Here is a 17008-nt window from a genome sequence, read left to right as displayed (position 1 = left end):
TTTACCCCCAACACACCTCCCTCCCCCCAGGCATCCTTTAAAGGCACCTGGAATCGGTCGTAATTTGACCTGCCATTCTCTACGTACAACGACAATAGTCGCGGTCTTCTGGGCCCGCAAGTACCAATCGACAACGCCCAAGTTCAACGCCGCACCCCAGACTCTGTCTCGGACAAAGGGTGCAACCCATCCTGGACCGCCGCTTGTAGCGGGTCTTCTCGGTACAGCTCTTGAGTTTCTCTCCAGCACGACTCTTCGTACGGCTCCTCTCCACGTTCCACGAGTGACCGAGCAAGAAGCCAAGCGCCTGCCTTCAAAAGACTTCCACGCCAACGAGCGACCATGGCACCACGTGGCGCAAAGGCCAAGACGGCCACAGCCGGACGCGAAACGAGAAGTACGACCCTGAACTCGAAATCGAGTTCGAGAGGCGGCATCTCGAAGCGTCGTGGACAAGGGCGCGTCGACAATGACGGTGACCTGGACATGGGCGCTGGGGCCACTCGTACACAACATGGCGGTGATGGCAATGCTCGCGGCAGGGGCGACGGCAAAAACGGTCGCGGTGCATCGAAAACAGCCCAAACGATACTGAAGCACCTGACAAGCGGCGATGCCGATCGCATTAGCTCCCGTGTCAAAAACCCAGAGGCAGCGAAACAAGCCAGGTCCAAGGCCAACGCCGCCCCCGTGGTGTACCTGCGAGTTCACGGTCACAAAGCATCCAAGGCCTCGAGCTCGAAAGACGGCGGCCTCTCTCAACTTCTTGCTTTCCTCGAGCGCAAGTCTACCGAACGAGTTCGATCCAAATCCCGCAACGTAATCATCAGAAAGGTATGTTGACGAACACCGTCCCTGGAAGACAAGGCGCCATCAACGCAGAGAAAATGTCTCTACTCACGACGCGCGCAAAGCGCCAAGAACGAGACGGCCAATTCTGTGACGAAGCGATTACCAGCTGGCCTGCCAGAAGGTCTAGCCTCGACTATCTTGGACTAACGTCTAGTTTCTTGCGATCTAGCTAACATGAAACAGTCTCATTCTGTGGGCGATTACGTCTTTGTGGGTGTCAGCAAAATAGACGCAGAAGAGATTCTGAAATTGAATAACTTCTCGTTCGCCGGCAGTAAACTGGAAATCATCGAAACGGAAGATGGGCTTGGTCATCACGGCAGTGCAACCGAGTCAAAGGAAACTCAGGAGCTTCGGGCCAAGCTTCAGGAGATACTCAGTCAACGATACACCAGCGAAGTCAAGCTATTGAAGCTCGACGCACTGACCACCGACGCCAGCCTCGTCGCGCTCGGAATGTTCGACAATCGGGAGCGAGCGCTGAAGACCTTTAAGGGACTCATGGCAATTTGCGATGGTCTGTTCAAAACGGCCAAAGCGAAGCAAGAGGCCATTGAAAGTATCAGCCTCGCGAATAACAACATCGACAATGTCAGTCAGGTTGAGTCTGTTGCCTTGACATTCCCACAACTGAAAAACCTGGACATGAGCGGGAACCAAATCACAAATATGCAGGCTGTAGAGCAGTGGAAGGGCAAATTCAAGGAGCTCGAAGCTCTCTACATGACTGGCAATCCTATTGAGGCCAACGATCCAAATTATCCAGCCACACTCCTCGAGTGGTTCCCCAAGCTACAGAGCATCAATGGCAACATCTTGCGGACACCCGAACAAATTGCGGCCCAGATCGCAGCTACGCAACCTCGCCCTATACCACAGCACGGCCCTGACTTTCGCGACGTCAATGGCATCGCAGAGACCTTCCTCCTCGAATTCTTCGCGGCTTTCGACGCCGACCGTCCCAAACTGTTGCAGGATCTCTACGACGATAGAAGTAAATTCTCGCTGGCCGTCGACACAACCTCTGTTAGAGACCCAGACGCCCCCCCGCCACCTCGCTGGAGCCCGTATCTACCAGATTCACGAAATCTCATCAAGATTACCAGCTTCAATGCACGAAAGCAGCGGCTCCGGATTGGCACCACATCGATTGCTGAATGTTGGAACGCCTTTCCTTTCACTAGGCATCCGAGCATCAAAGACCATATTGACAAGTACATTATGGACTGCAAACCGATACAGGGCCTAGAAGATCCCAGTGGTGCAACCCCCGGTGGTGTGGATGGACTAATGATCACGGTCCATGGCGAATTCGAGGAATCGGACAAGAAGACCAGCACTATGGGCATGCGCAGCTTTTCGCGTACATTCATTCTCGGTCCTGGCCAGCCCGGACAAGCCGCCATCCGCGTGGCGAGCGATATGCTGTCATTGCGTGCGTCGAGTGCTTTGCCAAACGTCCACCAGGCGACGGGGGCACCTCCAGCCACAGCATCTCCCCAACAGGCCGCTTCAGGCCCCCCTGGTATCGATGCAATACAGAAGCAAGCTATGCTAGCGGAGCTTGCCAGGCAGACTGGCATGACTGCAGAGTACGCGGAGATGTGTCTAGATCAGGTCAACTGGAATTTCGACCAAGCTCTTGTTATCTTCAACGAGAAGAAGGTGCGTGTATGATCCATTTTCTTAGTGATGGCGACTAACGTCAACGAACCAGAGTGCACTGCCACCGGAGGCTTTTGCAACAAACCCTCAATGATAGGGAGCGGGTAGCTAGAGTGGGTGGGCGTGAACAGCGGACCAGAATGCAGATGTGATCGGTCCAACTGTATACGGAGTTGATTGACATTGGGTATGATATTTTGGGATCACGGACTATCCGGACAGGTGTACGTACTCCATTCAGTTTTCACTATGGCATCAGACGACAACAGCGATTTTTGGTTTACTGCACGATCGTAACGCAATCTCTCTTTGCGAGCTTCATGTGCGCCTATAATTTGATGTAATCATTCGACAGCTCTATTCCAAGACTGGAGAATGTTCACGTGGTTAGCAGACACCGGAAGTGGTACTACATACTCCGTAGACGGACATCCTAAGCTGACTGATACTGCTGGAGGCTGACAGCTGCAACAGCGTGCAGCTTTCAAGTGCTGTCGGTCGCTTTCCATGAAAAAGACAAGAGTGGGATAGCCATGCTCACACATTGTACGCAAATATGAATAAGTCATTAATATGTCGGATGATGGCTTGCAATATTCTATACGGATACCAAATGCTGCTAAGAAAATATGGGGTTTTAGGGTACTTATGCTGTTCAAGATAAGTACGTACCTGCTGATTTCCTGCGCCGCCAGCCGCCCACACGTCGAATCGCCCATGTGAAGCGAATATTCACTAATTGGACTTGAGACCATTTTACGAGTATTTGATACATCACAAAACAATCTCATCAGCTCGGAGGCGAAGAACAGAAGTACACGTAGGATTCGCCGACCCTCCTTCAACAAGTTGATTAACTTATATAGAGCCAAGGTCGGCAAACGGGGGGCATGCAAGAGGTGTGGTGGCGCGTTTCAGGAGAGACGGGGGTCTTGGCTCGAATGGCGCAGCGAGGTGCATGCGCTGGTTGATAGGTACGAGAGAGACTGGACTTGAGGAAGAGGCGCCCTCTGGTCGAGTCCCAAGAGCACGGCGATGAGAGAAGCTGGAGAGGCTTCTTTAAAAGTGAGGAATTCTGGCCCGATTGCTTGATCCAGTGAGAAGTCTGTGAGACGAGGATCGAGATGACGAAGCGCAGACAGATGCTTGGCGCACGTCGGTGATAGTGCAACGTGCAGCCAGAGCTCTGATGCGACCCTGGGGTCCTTTCATCCCCCAATCCAAATCCATCATCACGGACCAGGCCCAATGGCGCATGACGCCAGAAGCATGAAGTTGCAATTTCCTATTCCGTGCGGCGCGCCATGATGCGAGATTTGTACAACAACTGTTCGGGCAGTTCAGTGTGCAGTGTACGGATGGACAGATGGAATCTAATCGTTGGCCTCGTTTCTTGTCTTGGCCATCATGTCGCCAGACAACGTCTTGATCGTGACGGATAGTGGACCTCGTATAAATTACACTCTGTAATACTACGGCGGTTAGACGACTCAGGTACAACCGCCATCAAGTGGTTTGGGTGAATGCAAGGTACACCAATGCCAAGAGCTACACCTGTCAGGAACACGAATAACGGCGAGAGAAACATGGCTCAGTGTGTGGGACGCGTCTCATTGGTCAGACACATGCAAGTGCTTGGGCAGCAGCCAGGGGCAATGTTGACAGGGCTTGGACGCCCGGACCCCAGCCTCCTTCCTTCCTAAGTTCCTCCGTTCTGGCGCTCGCAGGCCATGCCAGTCGGGGGAGGCCACTATCGAGCCGCTGCAACCTGAGACCGGCCACTGTCTCGTTCCCTCCTGTCTGTTACGCCGCCTCCAGTCTCTCCCATCACTCGTCCTCTTCATCCCGTCCTTGTTTTCTGAGACTACGACTCGACCTCGCTTTGACTCCGTCTGGCTACGAGAACATCAACACAGCGAGGGTTTCTGTTCGTCGTGTATAGTGCCTTTGTTGAGCTATCATTACCTAGCTAGGTAGCAGAGTATTGCTTTCGTCGCGCTGCCAGGGGCACCGTTTGAATTTCCGACGCTCTCTATCGCTCCTGAAGCACCATATCCCAGCAACCCGACTCAAACCTGCGACACGCACCAGGTCAGGAGATTAGGCCACCATCGCGCTTCGATCATTCACCTCAAGCCTTTCTTTCCGTCCGCGCAGTCCCCCGTCCACGGGAGTTGATCATTCTTGACGCCTCTGCGAGACACGGTCGAGCCGTGCTCTCACACACTCCTTCACTTCACGACGCGACAGTGGCAGTCGTACGGTCGACTGCACCCTGCAAATTGGCTGGGCCACGACCAACACTCGCACCTCTCGAGTCAATCATCATCTACCAGTATCACTCCGACCGCTACTCTTGAGAAATCCGAGAGCTGCTGGTACCGAGCAACCTCTGCGTTACGTGCTACACAGCAGAGCCATATTATCCTAAAGAGATCCACGCGACCTTACGCCGACAACGAATCGGGCTGTTCCTGGAATCATTTGTCCCCTCTTTTGGAGGACGAGCGGCAAAGATGGGTCAACCTGAGCCGCCGTCGTCCCTCGACAATTCGTGCTCTGTCATTCATGACAACACTCTCTACGTCTACACGCCTGAGGCGTTTCTTTCGATTCGCTTGGAGGAAGGAGCTGAATGGGAAGAGTTGAGCTACGGTGAATCCGTAGAGGGCGCCACATGCGTTGGCGCATCGCCGCCGGACCCCAATGCTGCTGGTTTTTGGGTAGTGGGGGGCGCAGGTGGCTCAACAGGTCTGCAAAAGTACACATTCTCCTCCAGAGAATGGTCTTCACCAACTCCACGCGATGATGTCGTCAAAGATCGCCAGCACCATAGCTCTGTATACATCAAAGCCAATGATGAGATCTTGGTTTTCGCCGGAACAAGGGATGGCTCAGCTTCCGCCACACTCGAGACGTTCTCGATTGACGCGTCAGAGCCCTTTGGCGTGTCGAGTCACGATCCCAACGGCGCTCCCAACGCCGTGCGCCCCTATCTCCTCAGGTGGACCGATGCGGATGCCGTAATGGTTGGCGGTGGAGCCGAGAACACCAAGGTCTTCCTGTTCAATCCTACTGCTGGGTGGAGAGACTTTGGGGCCAGTCTCGCAGACCCTATCACCAAGGACGCCAGTCAGGTCGGGGCCGCCATCGCCCATGGCTCCGATGGCTCGCAAAACTTTTACCTGTTCGATATGTCTGAATCGCCCAACAAGGTCACGCGTGCCGTCCTGCAGGACGGCTCTGGCACACCAATTCTCAACTCGCCAACACTACTCGAGCGAAGCCTAGAAACACGTCAGGATGGCAGCGCGTGGCCTTCCTATAATGATACCCTGGCGCCTGAGGCAACTCGTCAGAACTTTGGCATGGCTCAAGGCTCCGATGGCATGATTGTCTTCACTGGGGGTAATGACCAGGAGCCTCTAGGCATGTTCAATGGCCTTGAGAACAAATGGATGAACGCAACTGACCTCCTTGTCGAGGAGAAGGTCAAGGCGCTGAGTCTGAGCAGTAGCAGTACCCGCACGTCCACGTCCTCTGCCTCGACCTCCACCTCCACCTCCAACGAATCCTCGTTCCTGTCCACGACCATGTCGACGACCACGTCTACTTCGGCAGACATTTCCTCCACAGTCTCTGAGACCGCGGCCGCTTCGACGACGGACGCTGCTGCAAGCGGCTCTAATGACCAAGGTAGCGATGATGGTGGCTTGGGCACTGGCGTTGTCTTGGGCATCACATTGGGTTCGATTTTCGCCTTCCTAGTTATCCTTGCTTTGGCACTCTTTTGCTTGCGCCGCAGGAGGCTCAATCACCACAAGGCTGCTGCCGCTACAGGTGACGACGGCGACCAAGATCGGAGCGTCGTTTCAGAAAAGAACCCTGCCATGTTCACCGACATTCCACAAAAGCCCCCGCCATCGCCTGGCCACTACCGTGGACACAATCCCCAGGGCTCGGCAGATTCTTACTCATCCATGGCCATCCTAATGGGTCGCGTGAACCCAGCAAAGGGTCCGGCCAGGAAAGATAGTAGCGAATTCGGACGACACTCTGTTGCATCTATCCACAAGTATTTCAAGAGCACCATCAGCAAGCCCATTCCCCAGGATGACAGCAATCCCATACTACATGATGAACACAATGGCACCTCTGATCCTGCCGCAGCTGAGCCTCAGTCTAGAAACCGGAACCTGGCGCCGACAAATGCCGATGGCACACGGCGGAGTTCTGGTTGGAATCGTTACTGGTCAGGGGGGAGCTCTCTACAAATCCTCGGATTTGGCGGTAAGCGCAACACCTCGGCTTCAGACCAGAGTTCGCAGTACTCCCAAAGCTCTGCTCAGAACCCCAGCAGAAAGACTCAGGATTCCGCGACAGTGCCGCCTCTGAACTTTGAGGGGAGGACGGCAATGCAACGTGTCAACTCGGGAAGCCCCGTCGTTACTGGCCATGGGCACAAACTCCCATTTGGCGAGGGGATTCCTGTCAAAATCGAACGACCCTCGTCACGAGCCTCTTCAGGGGGCTACTCCAGCGGCATTCCCGAGAGCGTGAACGAGGCTTGGGATCCTCCCGGCTCCGACGCTCGCGAGAAGTCATGGGGTCACGATCGAGCCCCCAGTAGCGTCTACAACTCTGGTTTCAATTTTGGCACCGCTCTGGGGCCTACCGATGCACAGCGACCCTCGCCACCCTCGGGTGTGAGCCAGCAGCCACAGCTGTCGATGGCGTCCAAGTCATCGGACATGAGCTGGCTGAATCTTGGTAGCCAAAATCGCGATCAAAACCGGTACACGCAGTGGCCAGCTACCGGTCCGAGTCAAGCGTAATGTGTGACCATCACTGGTTGCGCATTCTGTTCGGACACATCTTACATTGGTCTCGGCGGGCATGCAACCACCATATAGATGTTTGGCATGAAGAGCCTCACGTCTTACATACAAGCCAATCACTCCTTGACTCCCTTTCACTCTGCGCTACGGGGTCAAGCGCCCCTCATGAATGGACAACACGACGTCCTTTCTTTTTTTCTTCTTTTTCCCTCCGATTCCCTGGGCATGTCTTTTATCGCAGCACCGGATTTGCTGTCGATCTCAGCTACTCGTTCTGCCACAAACAACACCTTCGTTCACACACAACCTGCACAAGAAGCGCCTGTTGCACGTTCGCCCCCCCCCCAATCTCATACTAATTCCGGGTGTAATTGCTGCGACTAGAGAGGCGCAACATCTCTCGAATCTATGAATCTTTATTCATCTGCAATGCATGCCTTGACGGCGTCTTGGGAGCATTTCTTTTCATGTCATCTCGGTCAGGAACTCGCCGCTTCCTTGCTTTTCTTGTCTGTATCTAGGGCCAGCATCAGTCTTTCGGACGCGGAGACGTGAGGAAGGAGTAGTAAAATAAATTCAATGCCGCGCATAGCCAACACGCTTCTCGATGCACCAAAGTCTCGAACGCCCAATGTGCAGTGGCATACCTTATGGGGTGTTCCCTGGGCCGTGTCCTGTCCTTGTAACAGTACGTACCATATGCTGCGTTGCTGAAGCTATATTAGATTGACGCGAAAGGTAAGCCTTGCAACTCGAAGCGCAAGCGTCTCATAGAGTTGTCCAGACTCAGTTGGCAATCGGCGATTGGCGCGATGTGTGTGTTCATCGCTGGAGTGTGTGTGTGTCGGATGTTCGCGTTAGAATGTCGACCGAAAACTGATAATGTTAACTTCCCGTGCAGCATGTAACGCTCGCCACGGATTCGCAAAATTGGGAACATCACCAGATACACAAAGTATTCAGGATTGGAATAGCAAACACAAAAAAATTATTATCCGGTATGCAACAATGACAATGACAATGACGGCTGAGGGTATAGGGTTAGCCGTACTACACCAGGGTAAGTCATGAGCTTCCGAAAGGGACTAGGCCAGCCAGCACCAAGCTTCTTGGGGCGACAGGCGGCAGTCCATGTCGACGGCCTGCACCATCTTTATGATTCAAAAAGCATGTTCCTCAAAACCGCCGCGGCGAATTCTCAATAGCCCAAGGATGAGACAGCACATCTGATTGACCGCTGTCTTCGAGATATCCCCCCCCTTAGATATCTGACTCGTTGAGCTGGGAGAGGAATCAACGGGGACTTGGGTGGGCCACTGACGTCCGGAGTGGTAGGGCCCAAACTAGCCTAGCGATCTGCACATCATTTCGATCGTCCTTAAGCAAGTCATGTAGTATTTAGATCCATCGCGCAACAGGGCGCAGTACAACCATTCCAACATAACAGAAAGACCAACGTTTGATCGAGGAAGAAATAGCGACCCTGCAGGAGATATGAGCCGTTACGATGGTGCATGACCACAAGCTGAGACCACAGAAGCATCCCGAGCATTTTCTCACCGCGATGGTTAATGGGGGCGGGCCCGCCACGCATCCAGCTTGGAAGTGCTTTTATTTAATTAGTGCCTTCTTCGTATGTATGTACGAAATCCCTAGTTCCAACGCTAAAATATCAGGCGCTTCGCATTTACTCAAAGACTATTGGTCCATTTCGAGAGGACATGTCACATATTGTGACTAGGACGACGCTACTGTATCGAGCAAAGCGTCCGAAAGCAAATACGTATCGGGGTTCTTGGCTACACATTAGGACCCTGAGGTCATGCAAGCTCCAGATGTGGCCAGGGTCACGGTGACCAACGGCTAATAAAGCCTCAGGTGGCTCTCAGCCGGCTGTTCACGCAGGGGTATGGAGGCGGTCTGCCGAGTCGTGAAGCTGGATAGTTCGTCGATGTCCGAGGGTTCGAAGGTAACCTTAGGTAGCTAGCCCTTCTGAATTAGGCGCTAGTCCGACGGGTTGTGGTTTGATGGTAGAGCGGATCGTAAGAACCTGGGTTGCCTGTCTACAGTAACATGACTACTTGTTTAGTTATTGGAATTACTGTGCAGCATCAGTCGTTGCGTTTGCGTCTGCCATTCCGACTGGAGCGTGCGTGGGGTCCAGCCAATGGCTCATGGACTCTTGTGGCATTGACATGTGATGTCGTTGACTCACGCACATATTACCCAGGCTTTAACGGTAAACAGGAAGTAGTCCTGACAGCGTCGAGCATGTACCTTCATTAGTACGCAGTATAAGATCGAACACTTTTTAGCCTGCCCAACATTGAGCGTTGACTGGGCGGATGATCGGATCACAAGGGGAGGACTGGAAGCTGGGCGTGTTGAGCGGAATATTTTTTTCATTAGTGAGGGACAGGAGTGGGTGGGGAACGACAGGCGGGCAGCCAGTGGACGGCGACTGAACCTCGCACCTGATGAGAATGAACCGACTGGCCTCCGGGTCACCTCAGGCTGTATACCTTACGTATGTCAACATTTGAAGTTCTTATGATCAGTCTGTTCTCATCAAGGATCTAACTTAATCAGGTGCACTGGGCTAGGGAAACTAGGCGAGCTAATCAGATTGCCCCTCATTTCTAGGTAAGCACTACGTGCAAACAGTAATGTTGACGGCAAGAGGAAGGAGGAGTTGGGACTCGCGGAATTGTTAGTACACAGGGACTTTTTTTTTCCTCCTCGGTCAAGCTTTGCAAAAAACACAGACGTAGCTTGTTGAAGAAAGGAGGACTCGGATTGGTCCGACTGGAGTTGCCCGGTTGGAGTGCCAGAGCGTTTCGACCACGTAATTGGCCAGTGGGTGTTCCAGCCTTTGAGATTCATCGGTCGAATCTCCGACGCCACTGTCAGTGCACAGCAGGGGTTTTCACAGCTCACCGTGAGATCCGTCAGAGGACAGAAAGCTGACCAGCTGTGCGTCCACCAGCTCAATACTGAGGTAGTAGATTGCAAGACGCGATGTGTCCAGAGACTAGACCTGGTTTTGTGTACGTCTACGTGGTATCCGTACTTGGTTGAGGCTGCCTGGAGACGGACTCCAGTGGGATGGTTGGTCGACTGGAGGCAACTGGCTGGAGTCTGGAGGCACAGCAGGCAGGTGGTACCCCCACCCTCTGTCCGCCCTCAAGTCCCTCTGGGTCACTCGCCGCGGCTTGTGTCCGGTCCTCCACTGTTGCGTCCGGCCCTGTCGGTTCCACTGCCTCCAGTCCGAGTCTTGTACGGATATGTCAATCCACTTCCAGTCTTCCTCCCACTTCCACTTCTGGTCTGGGTCCAGCCCAGTTCGCAATGGACTGCTCGATATTGGCGCACCCTTCCTTTTTTCCCTCTCCCATGATAGTTATCAACCACGCAAGGCCTACGGCGCATTCTCCGCATGCCCTCGTCGAGCCATTGGTACCAGGCGACGGTGACCACGACGAGTATATCGGCGCTCACAGGCAACGCCCCGCGAGCGCTCGGCGAGAGACTCCATTGATTCATTAGCACGACAACCGAAAGAAAAAGCCCGCTAAGCTAGACTAGTGTCGGACCCATTCTCGACGCAAAGAGTGCAACCAGAATCACCTCACACACGACACCCAAATTCCGCTTCCTGGTCACCAGCTGTTGAAGACGACAAAAGCGACGCAACGGATTGAACACAAAGTTCGCACGACGAAGACTGACGCTGGCCGAACGTTGCGATCCTGGACTCCCCCACGCCGAAGCACCTACCGCGGGGGAACCACGCGACCATTGCCAACTGGTCCTTTCGCATCAGCTGGGTCGAGAGAGATTCAAAGTCGGGTTCTGAGAGGAGCGGTTTTCTTCGGCATACTCCATTGCGCCATGATGACTTCCAATGGCTGGGACGGGCAGGACCATCATATGGCTACTGCTCCAGAAGATGACTTTGGTCAGTTTCTCGACATGTCCACCATGGGCGAGGGTATGCCGTTCGACTTCGATGGCTTCCAAGATGCCTCCGCGCAGACCATGATGAGTCGCCCGCGCGAGCAGCACGATGCGGTTATGGGCGACTCTGGTACCCCCTCCATGATGCCTCAGCCAGGGGATGTGATGCACAATCCTCAACACAACCACGCACCCATGTCTCAGGCTGGTCCGTCACATGGAGCGCAAATGCTGGCCACCTCTGCGCCGGCCTCGGACTCGATATTGACACTCGACGCTCAGATTCAGTATCTCCAGCAGCAAAAGTTTGAACAACAGCAGCGCCAAATTCAGGAGCAAAGAAACGCATACTACACTGCCCACAATCACTCAGTTCCGCCGACACCACAAAGCCTTGAAATGCCCCCAAACAGCGGTCACTTCTACAGCCAGCCGCAGCAGGACCAAGTGTCGTATGATAGACGCTATCATCACCAGCAGCAGCAACGCCTGAAGGAACAGGATGTGAGTGATCTAATTGCTGACCGGAATTGCGCTCAACGCTGACCTGATGCGCGTAGATGGCTTTTACACCTCTTGTCTCTCCAGCCGTCACCCCACTGGACCCTCACTTCAATATTGACAGTGCCTTCACCGTGCCTGGCGCCTACTTCAGTCCCCTGACCTCGCCCGCTCTACACGCACAGAACGATTCCGGCTCCGGGTATGACCACAGCACGCACTCCAATAACTCGCCCGTTGAGATGGATCTCGAGACTGCCCAGCTCCCGGTTGCGTCCACATTGGAGTTGTCCAAGAAGGCTCGGAAGAACAATGCCGCCAAGACAAGGAGCAAGGCTGCCATCAAAAGCTCTCCCATCTCGAAGCCCCAAAGGAAGAAGGCCGGCCCCAGCCCGGCTATAATGTCACATGTTCTCAGTGAGGTTGAGGAGAGAAATGCTAGCGCTGACCTCAACATGGGCATGCTGCCGGCTGCGTCGACGGACGGTTCAGACGAAAATGCATCAGTGTCCCCAGAGAACCTGACTGATATGCCTCCCCCACCCTTACCAGCATGGAAAGCGAGCAAATCACCATACATAGCGCCCCAAGCCACAGTAGCTCCTACTTCAGTGCCGTCAGCGTCCGTGCCGTCAACAACCGCCTCTCCTACATCCCAAACTACGCCACTTGCGGCGGCCCTTGGCGATTCACACACACATCCGGCAACACCAGCCTCGCTGATGAGGCTCCCCGCCTCACAAAAACAGAAGGCTGCTCTGAATCAACCAGACCAGATGGCTACCGACAATATCGAATCTCTCGAATTGCCAGAGTCGGTTTCGCACAAGAAGTTCGCCCCGATTGACACGCATGCCGCACGAGCATCGCCTAGGATAGAACGAGAGCCCGGCTCTGTCCAATCTACCTCCGCAAAGCCCCTGCCCTCACCGTCGCCAAGACGGCCCGGGACGTCATCCGCCTCGCAGAGCCCGCGGATACTGCCCGGAGGGTCCAGCGCTCGCAAGACGCCCCAGCTCGCGCCTCGCACGGGCAGGAAACACTCGACCGGTTCGGTCCAAGTCTCGCCTGCTCTACTGCCGAGGATATCGCCAAGCATAAAGCCTCTACTTCCCGGCGGCGATTTAGGCGAGTCGGATGCTTCGAGGTTGCTCATGTCCAAGTCGAACTATCAGAACATTCTCGAAGGTAACATGGTTCCTGGCGTTACATATCCCTCAGAGCTATCGAACAATCTCACATCGAAGCGCACCTCGCACAAGATCGCCGAACAAGGAAGACGCAATCGGATCAATTCCGCGCTTCAGATCATGGCTAGTCTGTTACCCGATAGTGGCAAATCGCCCTCCGGCGACGATAGCGACAAGAAGGACAGCAAGCAGCAGAACAATTCGAATAGCAAGGCCAGCGTGGTCGAGCAAGCTATCGTGCATTTGCGCCAGCTGGAAACGGAGAACGGGGATCTCAAGAGGGAAGTGCAAGACTTGAAAAGTCAATTGAAGGAACTCAAGGGTCCAACTTGACCTCGGCGTCTCACGCTTGATGAGTCCATGTTCAATGTGATGCCACGGTCTCCTCAGGCACTGGACTGGATGGTTAATTGCGAATGATAATGTTTCACGCTTGGGATAGGGATATACCTCTGACGTACTACGTCATATTGCCGCCGCGCGAGGATTTACAGGACGCGCTACTGGGTACATGCAGCAGAATTTATATGGATGGGATGTTCTATTTTCGAACAGTGGCTGACCGATCGACGCTGATTTTGAGCCATGTCTCATGATGATAGATAGTATCAGGTATACCCGGCGTCGTGGATCAACGGAAATATATTGCAGCCATGTTCACCAGAACGGAATAACAAAACATCAGAACATCATGGGAGCGATACATGGAGCTTGTGGTTTAACTTGATATGTTTGTATTACTCCCCGGCTCTAGAACATCGACATCAAGCGTCTCCATGACCTCGACGACGAGTTTCAAGCTTTCCATAAAACCGTTCACAGCCACTCGCAGCATACGGTTTGTCGTGGCACTGTACTCTACGTGCAGAACCGCAGGACTTTGTGCGTCGCCCTCGGCAATAAGCAAGTTTCGTCGGACCAGCGCTGAGAGTTCCTTGTCGACCTGCAAAGCCTGGAGCGCGGTCTTTGCGAGGCGCTGAGTGGGGAGGGGCACGTCGATGGATCTAGGGATCTTGGTCAATTTCATGCACAGGGAAAGGCAGGCCAGCAGGGCTTGGGCATGACGCACAGGGAGCAGGGAAAGTCGGGGTCCATGGCGGTTGCCATGGTGTCGTGCGAGATGTGCGATGCTAAGGTAGGTGAGCTTCTGGCTTGCCGCACGTTGGCTTAGAGTCAAAATAATATCATGCGAGGGAGCAAAGAGAGCACTGGAATGCGACAGACGGAGAATGACTGGTGGGGGAGAGTCGATATCGTGGCTGTGGCTGGTGAATACATGCGCCTCACGGGCAAGCGACCGCGTGGCTTGCTTGTAGTAGTGGGGTTGTCATGGTAACGGACCCTGCCAGAGACCGCTGGTGTTTGTTACGACTGGGGTCTGCGAGCTGGCTCCGTCTCCATGGTTTTGGGTGGGGACGGGCCTTGACACCACAACAACAACCAGTATCATCTCAGCGATACAAAACAACGTCCTTACCCAGATTGCAACATTGGTCCTCTTGCCAACAACACCTTCATTCTCCTTCGCCGTCGCAGTCTGCTAAAGCACTTACTTACTTGACCCGCATTGCTTAGCGTGCATATAGTATAAACCCAAACGTTCATGAGCGTTGCTTTCGACCTCGTCGACCGCCGCCTCGCACCTGCCGCCTCCCGTCTCGACCTCGACGATCCGAGCGCTGCCAACCCTCAAGCGACACGTGCGCAAAGGACGGCTATTAGGGAATAATGGCGCCTTCTTCTTCCAGACAACCCCAGAACGTGGGCCAGATCATCGAGTACATCCCAGGTAAGCACGAGAGCCTCTAGCCGCCCAGTCTGCTGTTTCGCGCACATCATCGTTTTGGAGTCCGCGTCCAGTCGCCTCGATTGTACGAGCATATAGCCGCTATGGCATCGCATTCTTATGCCACGCTCTGTTCCGACCAGCGACAACAACAGCAATGCATTTCCCTCAAACCGCGATGCAGACCGCTGACATTGTACGTCGCAGACCGCCTCTACCTCGCCGCCTATGTGCACGTGCCCACGGCCGATACACCTTTTCCGTACCCTGAGGCACCTGCAGTATCGCCCCGAAAGCGTGCAGCCGCTGCTGCGGCAGCCCAACAGGCCTCCCACTCGCGAAAGCAGCCGTGCTACTTCTCAGTCGATGACATCCTTCTGTACAACGCGTTCCATCACGACTTTGGGCCGCTGCACATTGGTCACCTGTACCGTTTCGCCATCCAGTTCCACGATATCCTAGCGGCCAAGGAGAATAAGGACCGACCCATCGTATTTTGGAGTCACGCGGACCCGAGGAGTACGTGATTCACTCTCTTACTCTGGTACTGAGACGTAGAACTGACCTGAGTAGGCCGTGCCAATGCTGCCTGTATGCTTGCTTGCTACATGGTCCTCATCCAGAATTGGCCCCCTCACCTGGCTCTCGCCCCCATCGCCCAAGTTGACCCTCCGCTGATGCCCTTCCGAGACGCTGGCTACAGTCAGGCTGACTACGGTATCACCGTGCAAGATGTGGTCTATGGCGTGTGGAAGGCGAAAGAGGAGAAGTGCTGCGACCTGGACAACTTTGACCTCGACATGTATGAGAAGTTTGAGCGCGTGGAACACGGCGACTTCAACTGGATCACACCGCACTTCCTGGCCTTTGCCTCGCCCCAGCACACACCTGTCGCTAAAATCACAGAGGGCTCCGAGCTCTATGACTCGCTCCCGAGGACACTGGACGCTGTGCGCGCCCATCCCACTCTGCCTCAACCCTTCAAGAATGTGCTAGAGCACTTCTCCGAGAAGAACATTGGTCTCGTTGTTCGCCTCAACTCGCATCTCTACTCTCCTTCTTACTTTGAGGCCCTCGGTATCCAACACATCGACATGATCTTCGATGATGGCACCTGTCCTACTCTGCCTTCAGTGCGCAAGTTCATCCGCATGGCTCACGAGATGATCACAGTCAAGAAGAAGGGCATTGCCGTGCACTGCAAAGCTGGTCTTGGGCGCACTGGGTGCCTCATTGGTGCCTACCTGATATACCGTCATGGATTCACCGCCGACGAGATTATCTCGTTCATGCGCTTCATGAGGCCGGGCATGGTAGTTGGTCCCCAGCAGCATTGGCTGCACCTCAACCAAGGCACCTTCCGTGAGTGGTGGGTCGAGGAGAGGGTCGAGCGGAGGCTCAGAAAGGAGATGGCTGCTGCCAATGTACCCAGCACGCCTGTTCGCGTCATGCAACGGTCGTCGCGCCACAACCACGCATCCACCCCACCGAACCGAAGTCCGTCCAGCCGCACTCCCCTCAGCGAGGTAGACCACGACCGCGCCAATGTTGGTGCTCCCCAGGAAGATTATCTGCCTGCTCCTACACCTGGACAGCCCCGAAAGACGTCTCGTGGCGAACGTCACCACCCTTACCAGCGGTCTGACGCTGCTCACGCTACGGCCGAGGAGACCACTGTGGAGACTGAGATTGTGTCTATGAAGCGCCATTCGCAAGATGGCGAGAAGGACGAGGAGTGGCATCTCCGCATGAGGCGCAAGGAGTCGCGTACTCCTGCGCGCAGTGACAAGGTTCGATCCGTCAGCCAGACCGCATCGGTGTACTTGGTCGACAACGATGCATCGCAGGATGCCGAGAATATCGGGGCAGGCCGATCGAAGATTGCGGACCGCGTTGCCAGCACGCCGAGCGTCATGACCAAGGTCAGAGGTAGCAAACGACAGGCTGAATCGCCGCTCCGGACGAAGGATTCTGGTGTCCGCAAAACGAGTGGTCGCGTGGGCAGCAACAGCACCTGCATGTCGGCCACTGCCTCCTCTACTGCGCGCAAGGTCTCTTCGTCGTAGGATCACGGGCACTTGCGTCGTATGTGATTCATGCGCGCCGGAAACTTTGGTATCTTCACTGGTCATGGTTTCCGCGGTAACGATAATGACATCCAATGCATCGGGCGGCGTTTTTGGGAAGGGCAGGCCGTTCACATTTCATTCAGGGACAAG

The 17008-nt window shown here is 54.5% G+C and overlaps 5 protein-coding genes across 5 annotated transcripts; 4 read left to right on the top strand and 1 right to left on the bottom strand.

The window, feature by feature from the left end:
- Positions 1–342: 342 nt before the first annotated feature.
- On the top strand, positions 343–2529 carry J7T54_001696 (mRNA export factor-like protein; the record flags this gene model as incomplete). Its single annotated transcript, XM_051503720.1, has 2 exons — positions 343–834; positions 1036–2529. 2 exons carry the CDS (start codon positions 343–345, stop codon positions 2527–2529), a joined length of 1986 nt encoding a protein of 661 aa, XP_051364676.1.
- Positions 2530–5033: 2504 nt separating this feature from the next.
- On the top strand, positions 5034–7352 carry J7T54_001695 (uncharacterized protein; the record flags this gene model as incomplete). Its single annotated transcript, XM_051503718.1, has 1 exon — positions 5034–7352. The coding sequence occupies one exon, from the start codon at positions 5034–5036 to the stop codon at positions 7350–7352; it is 2319 nt and encodes a 772-aa protein (XP_051364675.1).
- A 3894-nt stretch (positions 7353–11246) lies between these two features.
- Positions 11247–13336, top strand: J7T54_001694 (phosphorus acquisition-controlling protein; the record flags this gene model as incomplete). The annotated part of the gene is made up of 2 exons (XM_051503717.1): positions 11247–11816; positions 11873–13336. 2 exons carry the CDS (start codon positions 11247–11249, stop codon positions 13334–13336), a joined length of 2034 nt encoding a protein of 677 aa, XP_051364674.1.
- A 385-nt stretch (positions 13337–13721) lies between these two features.
- On the bottom strand, positions 13722–14110 carry J7T54_001693 (uncharacterized protein; the record flags this gene model as incomplete). The annotated part of the gene is made up of 2 exons (XM_051503716.1): positions 13722–14007; positions 14073–14110. The coding sequence occupies 2 exons, from the start codon at positions 14108–14110 to the stop codon at positions 13722–13724; spliced, it is 324 nt and encodes a 107-aa protein (XP_051364673.1).
- A 621-nt stretch (positions 14111–14731) lies between these two features.
- On the top strand, positions 14732–16855 carry J7T54_001692 (Tyrosine-protein phosphatase-like protein; the record flags this gene model as incomplete). Its single annotated transcript, XM_051503715.1, has 3 exons — positions 14732–14792; positions 14997–15308; positions 15363–16855. The coding sequence occupies 3 exons, from the start codon at positions 14732–14734 to the stop codon at positions 16853–16855; spliced, it is 1866 nt and encodes a 621-aa protein (XP_051364672.1).
- Between the last annotated feature and the right edge of the window lie 153 nt (positions 16856–17008).

Source organism: Emericellopsis cladophorae (assembly GCF_022114955.1).
Source record: "Emericellopsis cladophorae strain MUM 19.33 chromosome Unknown NODE_6_length_900724_cov_123_231613, whole genome shotgun sequence".
Lineage (NCBI taxonomy): Eukaryota > Fungi > Ascomycota > Sordariomycetes > Hypocreales > Bionectriaceae > Emericellopsis > Emericellopsis cladophorae.
Note: the sequence above shows the minus strand (reverse complement) of the source record. Positions and strands in the feature narration are given on the sequence as shown.